This window comes from Schistocerca serialis, chromosome 1 (genome assembly GCF_023864345.2).
Source record: "Schistocerca serialis cubense isolate TAMUIC-IGC-003099 chromosome 1, iqSchSeri2.2, whole genome shotgun sequence".
In the NCBI taxonomy this organism is placed as follows: domain Eukaryota; kingdom Metazoa; phylum Arthropoda; class Insecta; order Orthoptera; family Acrididae; genus Schistocerca; species Schistocerca serialis.
Window position 1 is genome coordinate 1,098,162,873 of NC_064638.1, and position 12,981 is coordinate 1,098,175,853.

Here is a 12,981-nt window from a genome sequence, read left to right on the forward strand (position 1 = left end):
GAAAAAACACAGGGGGTGGAAGGGGAGGATCAAAATTGGTAGGAGGGATAGATGGAGGGGATGCGGGCATCATCAGGGAGGCGGAGTTGGCGGAAGGCACCTTATGCGAGGGTATGGAGAATGGAGAGATGGAGAGCAGGTGGGATGTGGGAATACAGGTGCGGCAGTGGACGGGGGTGGGAGAGGATGGGAGAGATAAGCGGGTGAGGGGGATCAAGTTTGCGGGAGGTGTAGAGGATCTGTATCCGTTAGAGGAAAAGGAGGAGGTGCGGGAACGGAATGTGGTCATACAGGATCCGTGTGGGGGAGGGGAGTAAATACAACAACTGGCCACAGCTAGTCATGTTGCTCTTAGAGTCGCAGTGCTTTCTAAAGGAACCACTACTACAATCGTGAAAATAAGTACATAAATTTAATTTCTATCGCAATACGCAGAGTATAATTGCTTATACCTTATAGAGACAAATTCAGTCACAATTTGAAAACACAGACAGTCGTGGACCGCAGTCAAAAATGGCTCCTATGTTTGCTCGTCTAACTGCTAAGATTTGAAGCATATGAAGTAGTTCAAGCTGCAGCTTCTAGAGGGCAGCACCTACTGGTGGCGTGGAAGGTAGCTAGAGATGTAGTTAATGTGCATTTGCCACGAAGTAAGACAGTCGTAGGTAGGTTCAAACGGAACCACATCGTCTGAAAGGGATAATGCCAGCACGCACACAGCGACTTCCTGCTGCTTGTCTTCGTTTGTGTCAAACCCTACTCTGACCGGCAAGGTCATTGGATCTCTCCCCAAATGAGAACATTTGGAGTGTTATTGGTAGAGCCCCCTAATCAGCTCGAAAGTTTGAAGTTCCAACGCCTCAGTTTGATAGAATTTGGCACGATATGCCTTGGAAGGACATCCAACAACTGAGTCAATCAATGACAAGCCGAATAACTGCTTGCATATTATCCAGAGGTGGACTAACGTGTTATCGGCGTGCTCAATTTGTGAAGCACTTTCCCAAGCACTTGCCCTGGAATAAATCATCCGATTTTTTCTGAAACTGTAATCACTTGTTTGTCTGTAGTTGTAAATGACACCTACCAATTCTGTCCCATTTTGATAATTCCTTCGTGGTGCGTCCTTTTTTCTTCTTTTTTGTGTGTGTGTGTTTGTGTTACCGTTGTGGCGCCAAGTCAGTGTGTCTCTAGTGGTGCTGTGCGGCTGGCGTGACGTTGCAGGTACCGGCAGCGGGCAGCGGAACTGTCACGGTTGTTCCGCGACCAGCCACAGCCGCCACTGGAGCGCGCTGTCTACTGGACGGAGTACGTGCTGAGGCACGGCGGCGCACCGCACATGCGCAGCGCGGCGCTCGACCTCAGCTGGTGGCAGCTGCTGCTGCTCGACGTCGCGGCCTTCGTCGTCGTCTGCGCACTGGCGCCAGTCTTCCTCTGCCTCTTTGTGGTCCGCAGGTGTCGCCGCCCGCGCGCCACACGTGCAGCCTATGCTGAGTCGAAGAAAAAGCAGTGATGACACCGGCGCTTCGAGGTCCAAGATACCTTCTTGAGTTCAGTGGGGTCGATCACTCGCACGCCATATAATCTGACTTCTCCCCACTGCAGTTATGTCAGCACAATCAAAAGAAATTCTCTGCATTCATCAGAACAAAAAATTAGCAATTTGTGCAACACAGCATTCTAAATAGTGGATGGATTGATATGCTGAGTATAAAACATAACAAATATTTTAATGAAGATTTTGGAGCATTACAATTCGCATACAAATTTTCTTTGCTTTAGATTAGATTAGATTTACTTTCATTCCAATTGATCCGTAGTGAGGAGGTCCTCCAGGATGTAGAACGTGTCAGAAAAGCAATAATACATGACAAATATTTACAACTAAAACAGATAAGCTAATGTACCTTCCACAGGTTCCAAGTGGAATAGTCCTCATTTTTTTAATGAACACTGTATGAAAGAATCATTTTGGAACACTCATTTACTAAGATCGCATTAATGCACTGCATTTAAAATTAAAAAAATGTTTTATTTATTTAATAAGGTAATAAACATATAATATAACTACTACGATATTTGCTGCAATTTTGTCATATGATGACATAGTTGGAGGCCATGGCTCTTATTTGAAGACAAATGTTGATGGTGTTATATTTTAGGACAATTAATCTGTAAAAAAACACACCACATGTTATAAGGAAAGCGTGTAAACCGTCTGAAGATGAATCGCAACGATTCGAAACCGGTAACGGTACCCTTTGAATAAAGGAACTGAAAGAAAATTTGTGGCTTATTGCTGTCCCAACACCATCAACATTTACTGCAATACTTATTTACAATGAACACATTACTGCACTGAAATGGCGCGGAAGTTAGATTGTACTTTTATATATACAAAAATAGCTTGATTCTACTGAGAAATTCGTCAGTGGAGTAGAAGGAGTTGGCCAACAATAAATCCTTTAGGCTTCTCTCAAACTGAATTTCATTGGGTGTTAAGCATTTTATGGCTGCTGGCAACTGATGCGTTTCACTTGACAGACACGGGACATCTTCAGAAATTTAGTGACCGGGAGTCACACATCACATATATCTGCATGTGTATAGGGCTATCGTCATATACGAGGGGCGTTTGAAAGGTCCGTTCAAAGTCCGAGAGATGGCACCACCGGCGCGTATCGAGGTCATGTTTAGATAGACGTTTGGAAAGAACGCACACCAAGTTTCAGCCATATTGGTCTATTTCTTTGTGTTTAGCATTCGTGTGAATCAAGGTAGTCAAAAACGGACGAAAAAGAATTTCGTGTGGTGATTAAACATTACTTTATGAAAGGCAAAACGCCTCAGGAGACTAAAGAGAAGCTTTATTAACATTACAGTGGCTCTGCACCTTCGATTAGAACAGTTTATAAGTGGTTTCAAAATTTTCGGAGTGGTTATATGGGCACAAGTGATGCTGAACGCTCTGGACGGCCTGTGGAGGTTACGACTCCAGAAATCATTGATAAAATCTATGATATGGTGATGTATGACAGAAGAGTTGAGGTGCTAGTGCTGTGAGCATCTCGAATGCACGGGTAATAATCTTTTGCACAAACATTTGAACATGAGAAAGCTAACCGTAAGATGGGTTCCGCTTGACCAAAAACGGAATCATGTCAAGTGTTGCAAGGATGGTTAGTAGCTGTTCAGGAAGAATCCGCAGGACTTTAACCTTCGTTTCGTCACTGTGGATGAAACATGAATACATTACTGTACTCCTGAGACCAAACAACAATCTAAACAATGGGTTACCAAGGGAGATCTGCACCAAAAAAGGCGAAGACCATTCCTTCGGCCAGAAAGATTATGGCGACTGTCTTTTGGGATTCGCAAGCGATAATCCTCATCGACTATCTGGAAAAGGCTAAAACTATTACAGGTGTATATTATTCATCGTTATTGGACCGTTTGAAAACTGAGCTGCAAGAAAAACGCCGGCGATTGGACCGCAAAAAAGTCCTTTTCCATAACGACAATGCACCAGCACACACCTCAGCAGTTGTGGTCGCAAAACTAATGGAAGTAGGACTCCAACTCGTTTCACATCCCCCCTGTGCTCCAGACTTGGCTCCCTCGGACTACTATTTGTTCCCCAATTTGAAGAAATGCCTGGCGGGACAAAGATTTTATTCAAACTAGGAGATGATTGCAGCAACTAATAGTTGTTTTGCAGACTTGGACAATTCCTATCATTCGGAAGTGATCAGCAAATTAGAACAGCGTTGTACGAAGTGTATAAGTGTAAAAGGAGACTATGTCGAAAAATAAAAAAAGGTTTTCCCCAAACACGTAAGTAGTTTTTATTTTTGCACGGACTTTTCAAACGCCCCTCGTTGAAGATACACTGATGGAAAAAAAATTATGACATCAAAGAATGTAAAGTATTGAAATTGCGGGAATACGTTTGTCTAGGTAGCATATGTAAGTGATTAACATTTCGAGATCACTGGTTAATGTAAGCGCTAGATAAGTCATTACGAGTGTGAAATGCTGGTACACTGATAATCGGATAACCGCCAGAATGTTGAAAGCAAGCATGCAGACGTGCATGTGTTGTGTTGTACAGGTATCGGACGTCAATTTGTGGTATGAAGTTACATGCCAGTTGCCCTGGTCCTTCAATACAGAGACGGTTAGTGCTCTTTGTGGATGATGCTGGAGTTTTCGTCCAATGATGTCCCATCTGCGCCCATATGGTGATCGAGCAGGCCAAGGTAATATTTCGACACTTGGTGGAGCATGTTGGATTACAACAGTGATATGTAGGCGGGCGTTACGCTATTGGAAAACAGCCACTCGAATGCTGTTCATGAATGGCAGCACAACAGGTCCCATCACCAAACTGTCGTACAAATTTGTCGTCAGCGTGTGTGGAATAACCACGAAAGTGCTCCTGTTGTCATAAGAAATCACACTCCAGACCATAATTCCAGTTGTTGCTCCAGTGTATCTAGCACGCGGGCAGATTGTTTCTTGCTCTCAACTGGCCTCCTACTAACCAACACACGGCGATCGCTGGCAACGCGGCAGATCAAGCTTTTATCAGACTCAACAGCCTGACTTCCAACGAGCTCTCGGTTGACACCACCGAAGTCACCAAAATCAGTGCTTTGGGGTCAGTGGAATGCACACTACAGAGTGTCTGGCTCGGACCTGTCCTTGAAGTAACCGATTTGTGACAGTTCATTGTGTCACTATGGTGCCAATTGCTGCTCAAATTGCTGCTGCAGATGCAGTACGATACGCCAGAGCCACACACCGAACACGATGGTCTTCCCTCTCGGTTGTGCAACGTGGCCTTCCGGAGCCCAATCCACTTGCGACCGTACATTCTCATGATCACCGCTGCCGGCAGTCAGGTACAGTGGCTAAATTCCTGCCAAGTCTTTCTGCAATATCGCAAAAGGAACATCCAGCTTCTCGTAGTCCTCACCAGTGAGGTGTTGATAAGGCATCTTCGTCGCCTTAAAGGCATTCTTGACTAACATCAACTCTCCACGTCCAGTCTCAAACGTAACTAACGTTAACGACCGTTGCAGCCTATATTTAAAGCAAACCGTATTTGCATCTTCATAGTGGCTCTTTCAGATGTAATAATAATACGCCTATCAACTTTCGTTTATATCCCACAACTTCTTGGCGTTGCAATTTTTTTCCGTCAGTGTATATCTGGCTGTGTATAGCCCCAGCTCCATACACAAAATATTTTATGAAAAGGTATCTCATTACATTATTTCCATTGGCATATACATTACAGGTCAGAAGACGTGTTTGATGAACAGTAATAAATCGTTCCTAGACGATTCGTAGTCACTAAACATCGAAAAAACTCACAGCATGTCGTTCAGAGCTTGTAAGAGGTTACCTACCAGTATATGTCTAAAATATACACGGTGTTATAAAAGTTATTCCAAATTTTAAGAGACGTTAGTATATACCAAAACAAAGAAAAATGTGCAGTAAACATGGGCCCTAAAATGTACACCGTAAGAATTATGAGGACTTGTTCATCTTCTTTGTCCGCAGCTCGTGGTCGTGCGGTAGCGTTCTCGCTTCCCGCGCCCGGGTTCGATTCCCGGCGGGGTCAGAGATTTTCTTTGCCTCGTGATGACTGGTTGTTGTGTGCTGTCCTTAGGTTAGTTAGGTTTAAGTAGTTCTAACAAGGGAACCTCCCCATCGCATCCCCCTCTGATTCAGTTATAAGTTGGCACAGTGGATAGGGCTTGAAAAACTGAACACAGATCAATCGAGAAAACAGGAAGAACTTGTGTGGAACCGTGAAAAAATTAGTAAAATATACAAACTGAGTAGTCCACGCGGAAGATAGGCAACATCAAGGAAAATATATGCTTAGGAGCGCTGTGGTCCCGTGGTTAGCGTGAGTAGCTGCGGAGCGAGAGGTCCTTGGTTCAAGTCTTCCCTCAACTGAAAATTTTACTTTCTTTATTTCCGCAAAGTTATGATCTGTCCGTTCGTTCATTGACGTCTCTGGTCTCTGTTCACTGCATTAAGTTTAGTGTCTGTGTTTTGCGACCGCACCGCAAAACCGTGCGATTAGTAGACGAAAGGACGTGCCTCTCCAATGGGAACCGAAAACATTTGATCGCAAGGTCATAGGTCAACCGATTCCTCCACGGGAAAACACGTATGATATATTCTATACGACACTGGTGACGGCATGTGCGTCACATGACAGGAATATGTTGTCGACCCATCTAACTTGTACACTTGGCGAATGGGTAAAAAGATTCTTCTACCTTGCCCGATTTAGGTTTTCTTGTGGATGTGATAATCACTTCCAAAAAAGTGATGAAAACATAAGAGTTTGTCACATAAACTGAAAATAATTAAACTTTTCACTCGAGGGAAGACTTGAACCTAGGAACTCTCATTCCGTAGCTGCTCTCGCTAACCACGCGACCACGGCGCTCCTTGACTGACAGTGTTCTTGATGTTGCTTATCTTGCGCATGGACTACTCAGTTTGTATATTTTACTAATTTTTTTCATAGTTCCACACAACTTCTTCCTGTTTTCTCGATTGATCTGTGTTCAGTTTTTCAAGGCCTATCCACTGTGCCAACTTATAACTAAATCTGAGGGGGGTGCGATGGGGAGGTTCCCTTGTAAGTTCTAGGGGACTGATGACCATAGATGTCAAGTAACATAGTGCTCAGAGCCATTTGAACCTTTTTTTTCCATCTTCTTTACTGTGAAACACAGCTCTTGCACTGCATGCTTTTCGCTGTTATGAACGACCAACAGAATGCAGTAAGCAAATGAGCAAACTATTGAGAACATATTATTTTGTAATAAATCAGAATCTATGAAGCAATAGCGTGTAGACAATAACATTCCTGACTTGACCAGGGTACCGCCCTGAACCCGATGGAACCCCTATGGGATGAGTTAGAACATCCCTTTTGCTCCAGCAGAGCTTCTAATTTAAACTGTTTACTGCATACGACCTGCAAGGCTGTGCTTGTGCGTATCGATGAAAGAGGTGTTCAGTTTTGTTTTTTATTCGTTGTAAGGCATTCTTGTGTCGGCGCGTTGCCGGTTTGTTCGCCAACAGAAAAATATTCCACTCACCTTTCGGTGGTCTTTCTCTGCTGTTAGAAAACGAATGATGTTCCTTGGCTAGAGAAATTATAGCATAAACTGGCTGCATTAATCATGCCTAAAGGGTACATATAATGCTTTCCGAACTCCAGGTTTTTACTAGCTATTAAATGAGAGCAAGTTGCAGAATGAAAATTCGTTTATATTGTCACTTCTCGGATACAAATTAACTGACAAATCTGATCTAATTGAATGTTACACTTACAACATTCACACGTAATTACGGTCACTTTCAGTAGCCAGCTTGTAGTATGTGGCTTAACTTGACACCGGCTAATTAGCAAATGGGTTTCCTGTGAAACAGAATTCTCGCTTAGTATTCCAGAACTCGGTCATTTCGAACGTTCACATCTCGGTCACGTCTTGCGCAGTATGTCACCCGGATTTAAGTTGTACAAAAGTCACAGTTCACACAAAAAATCCAAAATTTACACGTTCGTCTTTGTTGTTCGTCCGTAAATACTTTACAACTTTCCACCGTCTTTTTAAGGTCATAATTTCGCAGAATTAAAACATATTTTCAGAGCTGCAAGTAAGCCTTTCCAGTCGTGATGATAGCTGAGCTCCAGATCCTTTCTAGACTCTACAGACACAATTTTCCACTACCGTATACTCAGTTAATAGACATGCCAATATTCTCATATTGCTTTTCATTTACACCTTCATTCACAGTAGTAATCAAACACCTCTAATCAGAAATAATTAACAGAATTCATAATATTCACAACAGACAAAATTAATGACTAAAAATGCATTATTTTGACTGCTCCATATTTAATTGCCTGTACGATATCAATATGGGAACACTGCTTGATTACTGGCCGGATTGGAGGTTTTCTCCGCACGTGGACTGAGCGTTGTGCTGTCCTCATCATTTCATCATCACCGACGCGCCAGTGTGCCGTCATCTGAAATAAGACGCACCCAGCGGCCGAACTTCCCCGGCCATCAGTGCCACACTATCATTTAATTTCATTTTACTGTTTCCGTATGTTTGTTTGTGTATGCTCGTCCTATGAGTAAGTATTGTTCGTCGGAATATTGCGATCGCGTGGTTTTTCGTTGTAGTCATTTCCTATTCCCTGTGGATCAACAATGGTGACTCCCCGCATATAAATTGAACGTATCTGTCTATTCCTCAACGACGATGTTGCCGACGTGCCCACATTATGCTGTGCAGTTTTCACTGGTAGACAATAGACTTGGCCACTGTTTCTGTTTCGATACAGTGTACCGATACGTGGAACTGATTCAGTGTTTCGGAACGGCTGTGGTTCACTGTTGCGAAACAGTGGTGTTTCATTCCGCCCCTGTCTCGGGTAACCGGACCAGATTCGATCTCGAGCCAGACACAGAAACTGTATCGTTGTTTCAAAATAAGGCTGTTTCAGTCCACCTCTGCTTGGAACGGACTAATTGTATCGAAACAGTGATGTTTCATTCCGCGCTGTGTCGGACGAGATTCAGGCTCGGCATAGGTACTGAAACACAACATACCACTTCGTGAAACACTTTCAAGAGTGTCGAAATCTTTTTGACAAGCAATAGCATGAAACAATAAAACAACGCATACTATTCACATTCAAAATAATAAATATGTGAAAATCATTCAGTTAAATTACACTTTCTTTTTTACAACATACATTTCTCTGGTCATGTACAGTAATCATATTAAGAAACGCAAGTAGGCCTACAACATTTTGAATAAAAAAGGCGTAAAGTGACAGTTATTAGACATATACATAAATTTGATATAGGTATAATTGCAAGCAATCTGTTTGACGTATCACTCATAGTGTAATGGTGAACGGGAAGGGCTGGGAAGCATAGTGAATTTATAGTAACGGCTCGAAACACCTTAAAAGACAAAATTCTTTCTGTTATATTTTGTTATTTATTCGAATTATTTGGCATTATTTGTGAGTCTATAGTCACGGTGCCTATTATCCACAATGATTCCCTTTGTGTGCATGGAAATTAGCAAGATGGGTATATTATCCATACTAACGGAATGTGGGAATCCCAGTAGCATATCCGTTGTTTCTGCAGTTTGCTCCCACCTCCAGTTCCGTTCGTGGTGGTTCTTCTGTCATTGCTGTCCTCAGCCAATTGAGAAGTATGAAAGTCACACGACACGGAAACAGCGCATTTGCTTCAGGAAATACGAAACTGCCAAGACGCCTAAGTGATAGTTTCATACTTTCTGCGATGTGATTAGCGCTCTCGCACCTCATTTATGGTTATATGGACATACTTATACAGTAGACATTCAAGATGATAAAATGTGTAGGTTTGTTAGATTACAAAACAAAAACTGTTTCACTGTTTCGAAACATCGTATCGAAACATTACATTGTACTGTTTCATTTGTTTCGAAATAGTTACGTGTTTCAGTTTGCCCATCTCTAGTAGACAACGTTTCTCGGACCACGACGCCAGCTGAGTGACAACGGACATTGCTATGTTGTGTACAACAATGCCAAACAATGGAAGGTGACAATGTACCTTTTGATTCCAATTGGAAGCCGTTTTTTCACAAACCAGGGTACACCCGAGCCACGGCAATTCAACCCGTTGAATACGTGTTTAATCACTTTCGACGAGACAAAGGCGCTGCGCGCAAATACGATAGCTTCGGAACTCATGCAGCTGGCTGCATCTCCTACCGTACCACGTCGCCTCCCAAGCATCATGTCATGCCAGCAATGGACAATGCTGGCGTGGCAGTTCTATCACTACGAACATCGGCCTGGGAGTCTTCCGGCCATTGGACGCACCTCACACTACCGCCTTTCTGGCCATACCAACCGAATTTGTGATTTTCCATCTCAGACAGCATATTCACATCGCGTGAAATCATCCATTTTGTGCCTGATCGCACGTTATGAATCCTGAGGATTGTAAAACTACACCTGCAAGTGCAACTGACGATGGTCGTTCATGAAGACGATCCCTTGGACGCACGCCTGAAGCTCGCCGATCGGATATACTCGGTCATACTACAAGAGAAAGCAATAATAATGTTGACAAGAATCGCGATGGCCACGAGTCACAACTCCAACGGTAGTACAAGCGTTGGTCCACCAGCTACCAGTCGAGCCTCTGCCGACCCCAGTTGACTCTGGCGTCATTATACCTGGCCGGAGCGTTGACTTTCGCATAGCATCAACAAATCCCTACTTCCCTGCCATCCATGCCGCACCCGCACAGAATACCGCTAATTGCGTCATGCCTGCACGTGCACACGACATCGCCGTCTGCATCGTGCCTAGCCCTACGCAGCATGTCATAGAGCACACTGCACCTGTGCGGAACACTGTCAACTATGATGACACGTCCGCGCCTCCGCAACACGTCTCTGAGCAGAACTGCTTCCATTGGTATTACGCAACATATGTTGCTGCCGCACGTAACTTCAGCCCACTATACAATTTTCCAAACTAAACGCAGGATTCGCTGAGGTGCATCGGACCGGCTCGATGTTTAAGTCATTAGGACCTCTGCATGACGAATCAATTGCAACACGTTCAACGGCTTTCTTCTGTCATGCATAAAGTGAACTTTCATTTATGCCACCACAGGAACACCATCAGAGACAAGACTCAAGGTGTCGAATGCAAACTCCTCATGACACAGTAGTACATCGATAGATTACGCCAACAGCCTCCACTCGTTGCCTACTCCTCGCTGACACACTCACAACATGGCGACTTGGCACTTCTTTCACCACCCATGGGGTTGGTAACAACCTCACTCCCATTGGTCACTTTAAAGGTGAGTACAGGACTGCTCGTCTTCTCAGACCCCACTGAGTTTTTGAGTGACCCCTCAAAGTATATTTCAGACAGTGCTCCGTTAAGAATGGAACAGTCCATAAAATCATCACTACATCCAGCCCACAGTGTGTCACAGACCATGTCGCTTACCACCTGACCTACCAAGGGTTGCTGAAGCGACAGTGGATGAATCCTTACAAAAAGGCATAGTCCACCCTCTTATACTTCCTGGAATCCACCCATAAAACTGGCCCACAAGAAAGACGGTCTTGCCAGACTGTCCAGCAGCTACAGAATCCTTAAGGCGCGCGCTACAGGCAAATATTTTGTTCCAAAGATGGAGGACTTCACCCACAATCCTTGATTGTAAAATGGCATATCCATGAAAACCTACGTGGCCAGATGAATTCCAAAAACAGCCGCAATCGTGGCACAATCATGGCAATGCTTTATCGACGGGTTACTCTTCAAGCTCCCATTTTCTTATGCCAAGTTTTCAATAACCTCTCTGACAACAGCATCATAACAAACCAAGAAAAATGTCAACTCCTTCTGAAAGAAGTCATCTTCTCAGACACACTGTAAATGCATCAGGAATAAGGCCTATACCACAACACGTCGAGATCGTCTGACAACTGCCTCCATTACAAGACTACCAAGAATTATGCAGAACCCTAGGCATGATAAATTTGTACAGAAAATAGCTTCCACATGCAGCAGCTTTGCAAGTGCCTTAAAATAAACCCTTGCTTGCAAACATACCTTTGGCAAACGAAAATGTCTGTGGCTGGACCAGATGCAGGCAGTGTTTGAATGCATCAAAGATTGCTTCACCCACGCCATCACCCTGAAAACACCTTCTCCCTGATGCACAGCTCGTCGTAACAGCAGACAAAAGTGACACTCCTACTGAAGCGATAGGGAGTGTCCAGCAGCTGCTCTGGCTTTTCTCTCAAAAACTCAGTCCATCCCTAAGTAAATGGTCCACCAAATACGTGGATCTCATGGTACTCCATGAGATAGTAAGATATTTCAAGCAATATGTTGAAAAGAATTCAAAATTACTTTAAAACATGTAGAGAAACACGTGTGTGACGTTCAACCACATGACTGCAAGTTTTAAAATATCCTCTAACGTATCCTAATAACTGCTCTGCCACTGCAACTGTATGATCAGCAAGAAGCAAAAATGCTTCAAAAAGCAGTACTGCGATCCATGAGAGTGCAATGCATGGACTAATTGCAACAATTACTGCCATACGTTTATACATAGAAATGTAATTATCAGGAAGGGTTTGGTCAACTAACCCTAAACAATGTAGAGAAAAATCAAAGAAACCAATAAAAACTTTTAATTTACTGTATTCAGAAAACTGATGTTTAAATTCTGACAAACTCTATACAGACTTTTAATTATTCCACAATGTCTGTACTCAATAAACATGATTCTGACCACAAAAAAGATATGAATGTTATTCTGAATGTATCCATACACTAATGTGACAAAATCCCTCCAGTGCACAAGCAACCAACAACTACGTGCAGCAAAAAAGGCAAATTACTAAAAAGTTCCTCAATTAATACCGAAGTCTCCTCCAGCGCTACTAGCATGATCATGGCAGGCTGCGACCTCACATGTCGTGCGGCTTCTCTCCACCGCACCATGCAACCGATTACTTCACCATTTCCGACTCCTCTCGACAACTGCTCGCTCACTGCAACTTGCGTTAATAATATTTCAGGCTCAGAGCTTGTGAATGCACACAGCAGAATCATACATGTTCAACATTCATAACCTTCACCTTCACTTTTAAGATTCTTGCCTAACATGTTGGCAACGAGCAAATGCAAAATTCTTACGTACACCCGAAATTGAGAAGAATAGCATCAGATGTTTTACAAAAGTGGTAGAATACATGAACATAAGCATAAGATTACATACGTTATGTACATAACAGGTAATTGATAAGCTGTAACAACATAGTCAAGAAAAAAAATACAAGTATCATCTTGTGGATGTAAGCACTCATACCCATCTG

The 12,981-nt window shown here is 43.2% G+C and overlaps 2 protein-coding genes across 3 annotated transcripts in view; both read left to right on the top strand.

Moving 5' to 3' along the window:
- The window catches only part of LOC126416328 (UDP-glucosyltransferase 2-like), a 348,774-nt gene that overhangs the window by 99,585 nt on the left and 236,208 nt on the right, over positions 1 to 12,981 (top strand). The window lies entirely within an intron of this gene.
- Positions 1 to 12,981, top strand: part of LOC126416372 (UDP-glucuronosyltransferase 2C1-like) — a 279,400-nt gene that overhangs the window by 30,138 nt on the left and 236,281 nt on the right. The window contains exon 2 of the mRNA XM_050084053.1: positions 1,225 to 1,531. Coding sequence (XP_049940010.1) covers positions 1,225 to 1,513 — 289 coding nt within the window. The 3' untranslated portion in view covers positions 1,514 to 1,531. The remainder of the gene's footprint in view (positions 1 to 1,224; positions 1,532 to 12,981) is intronic.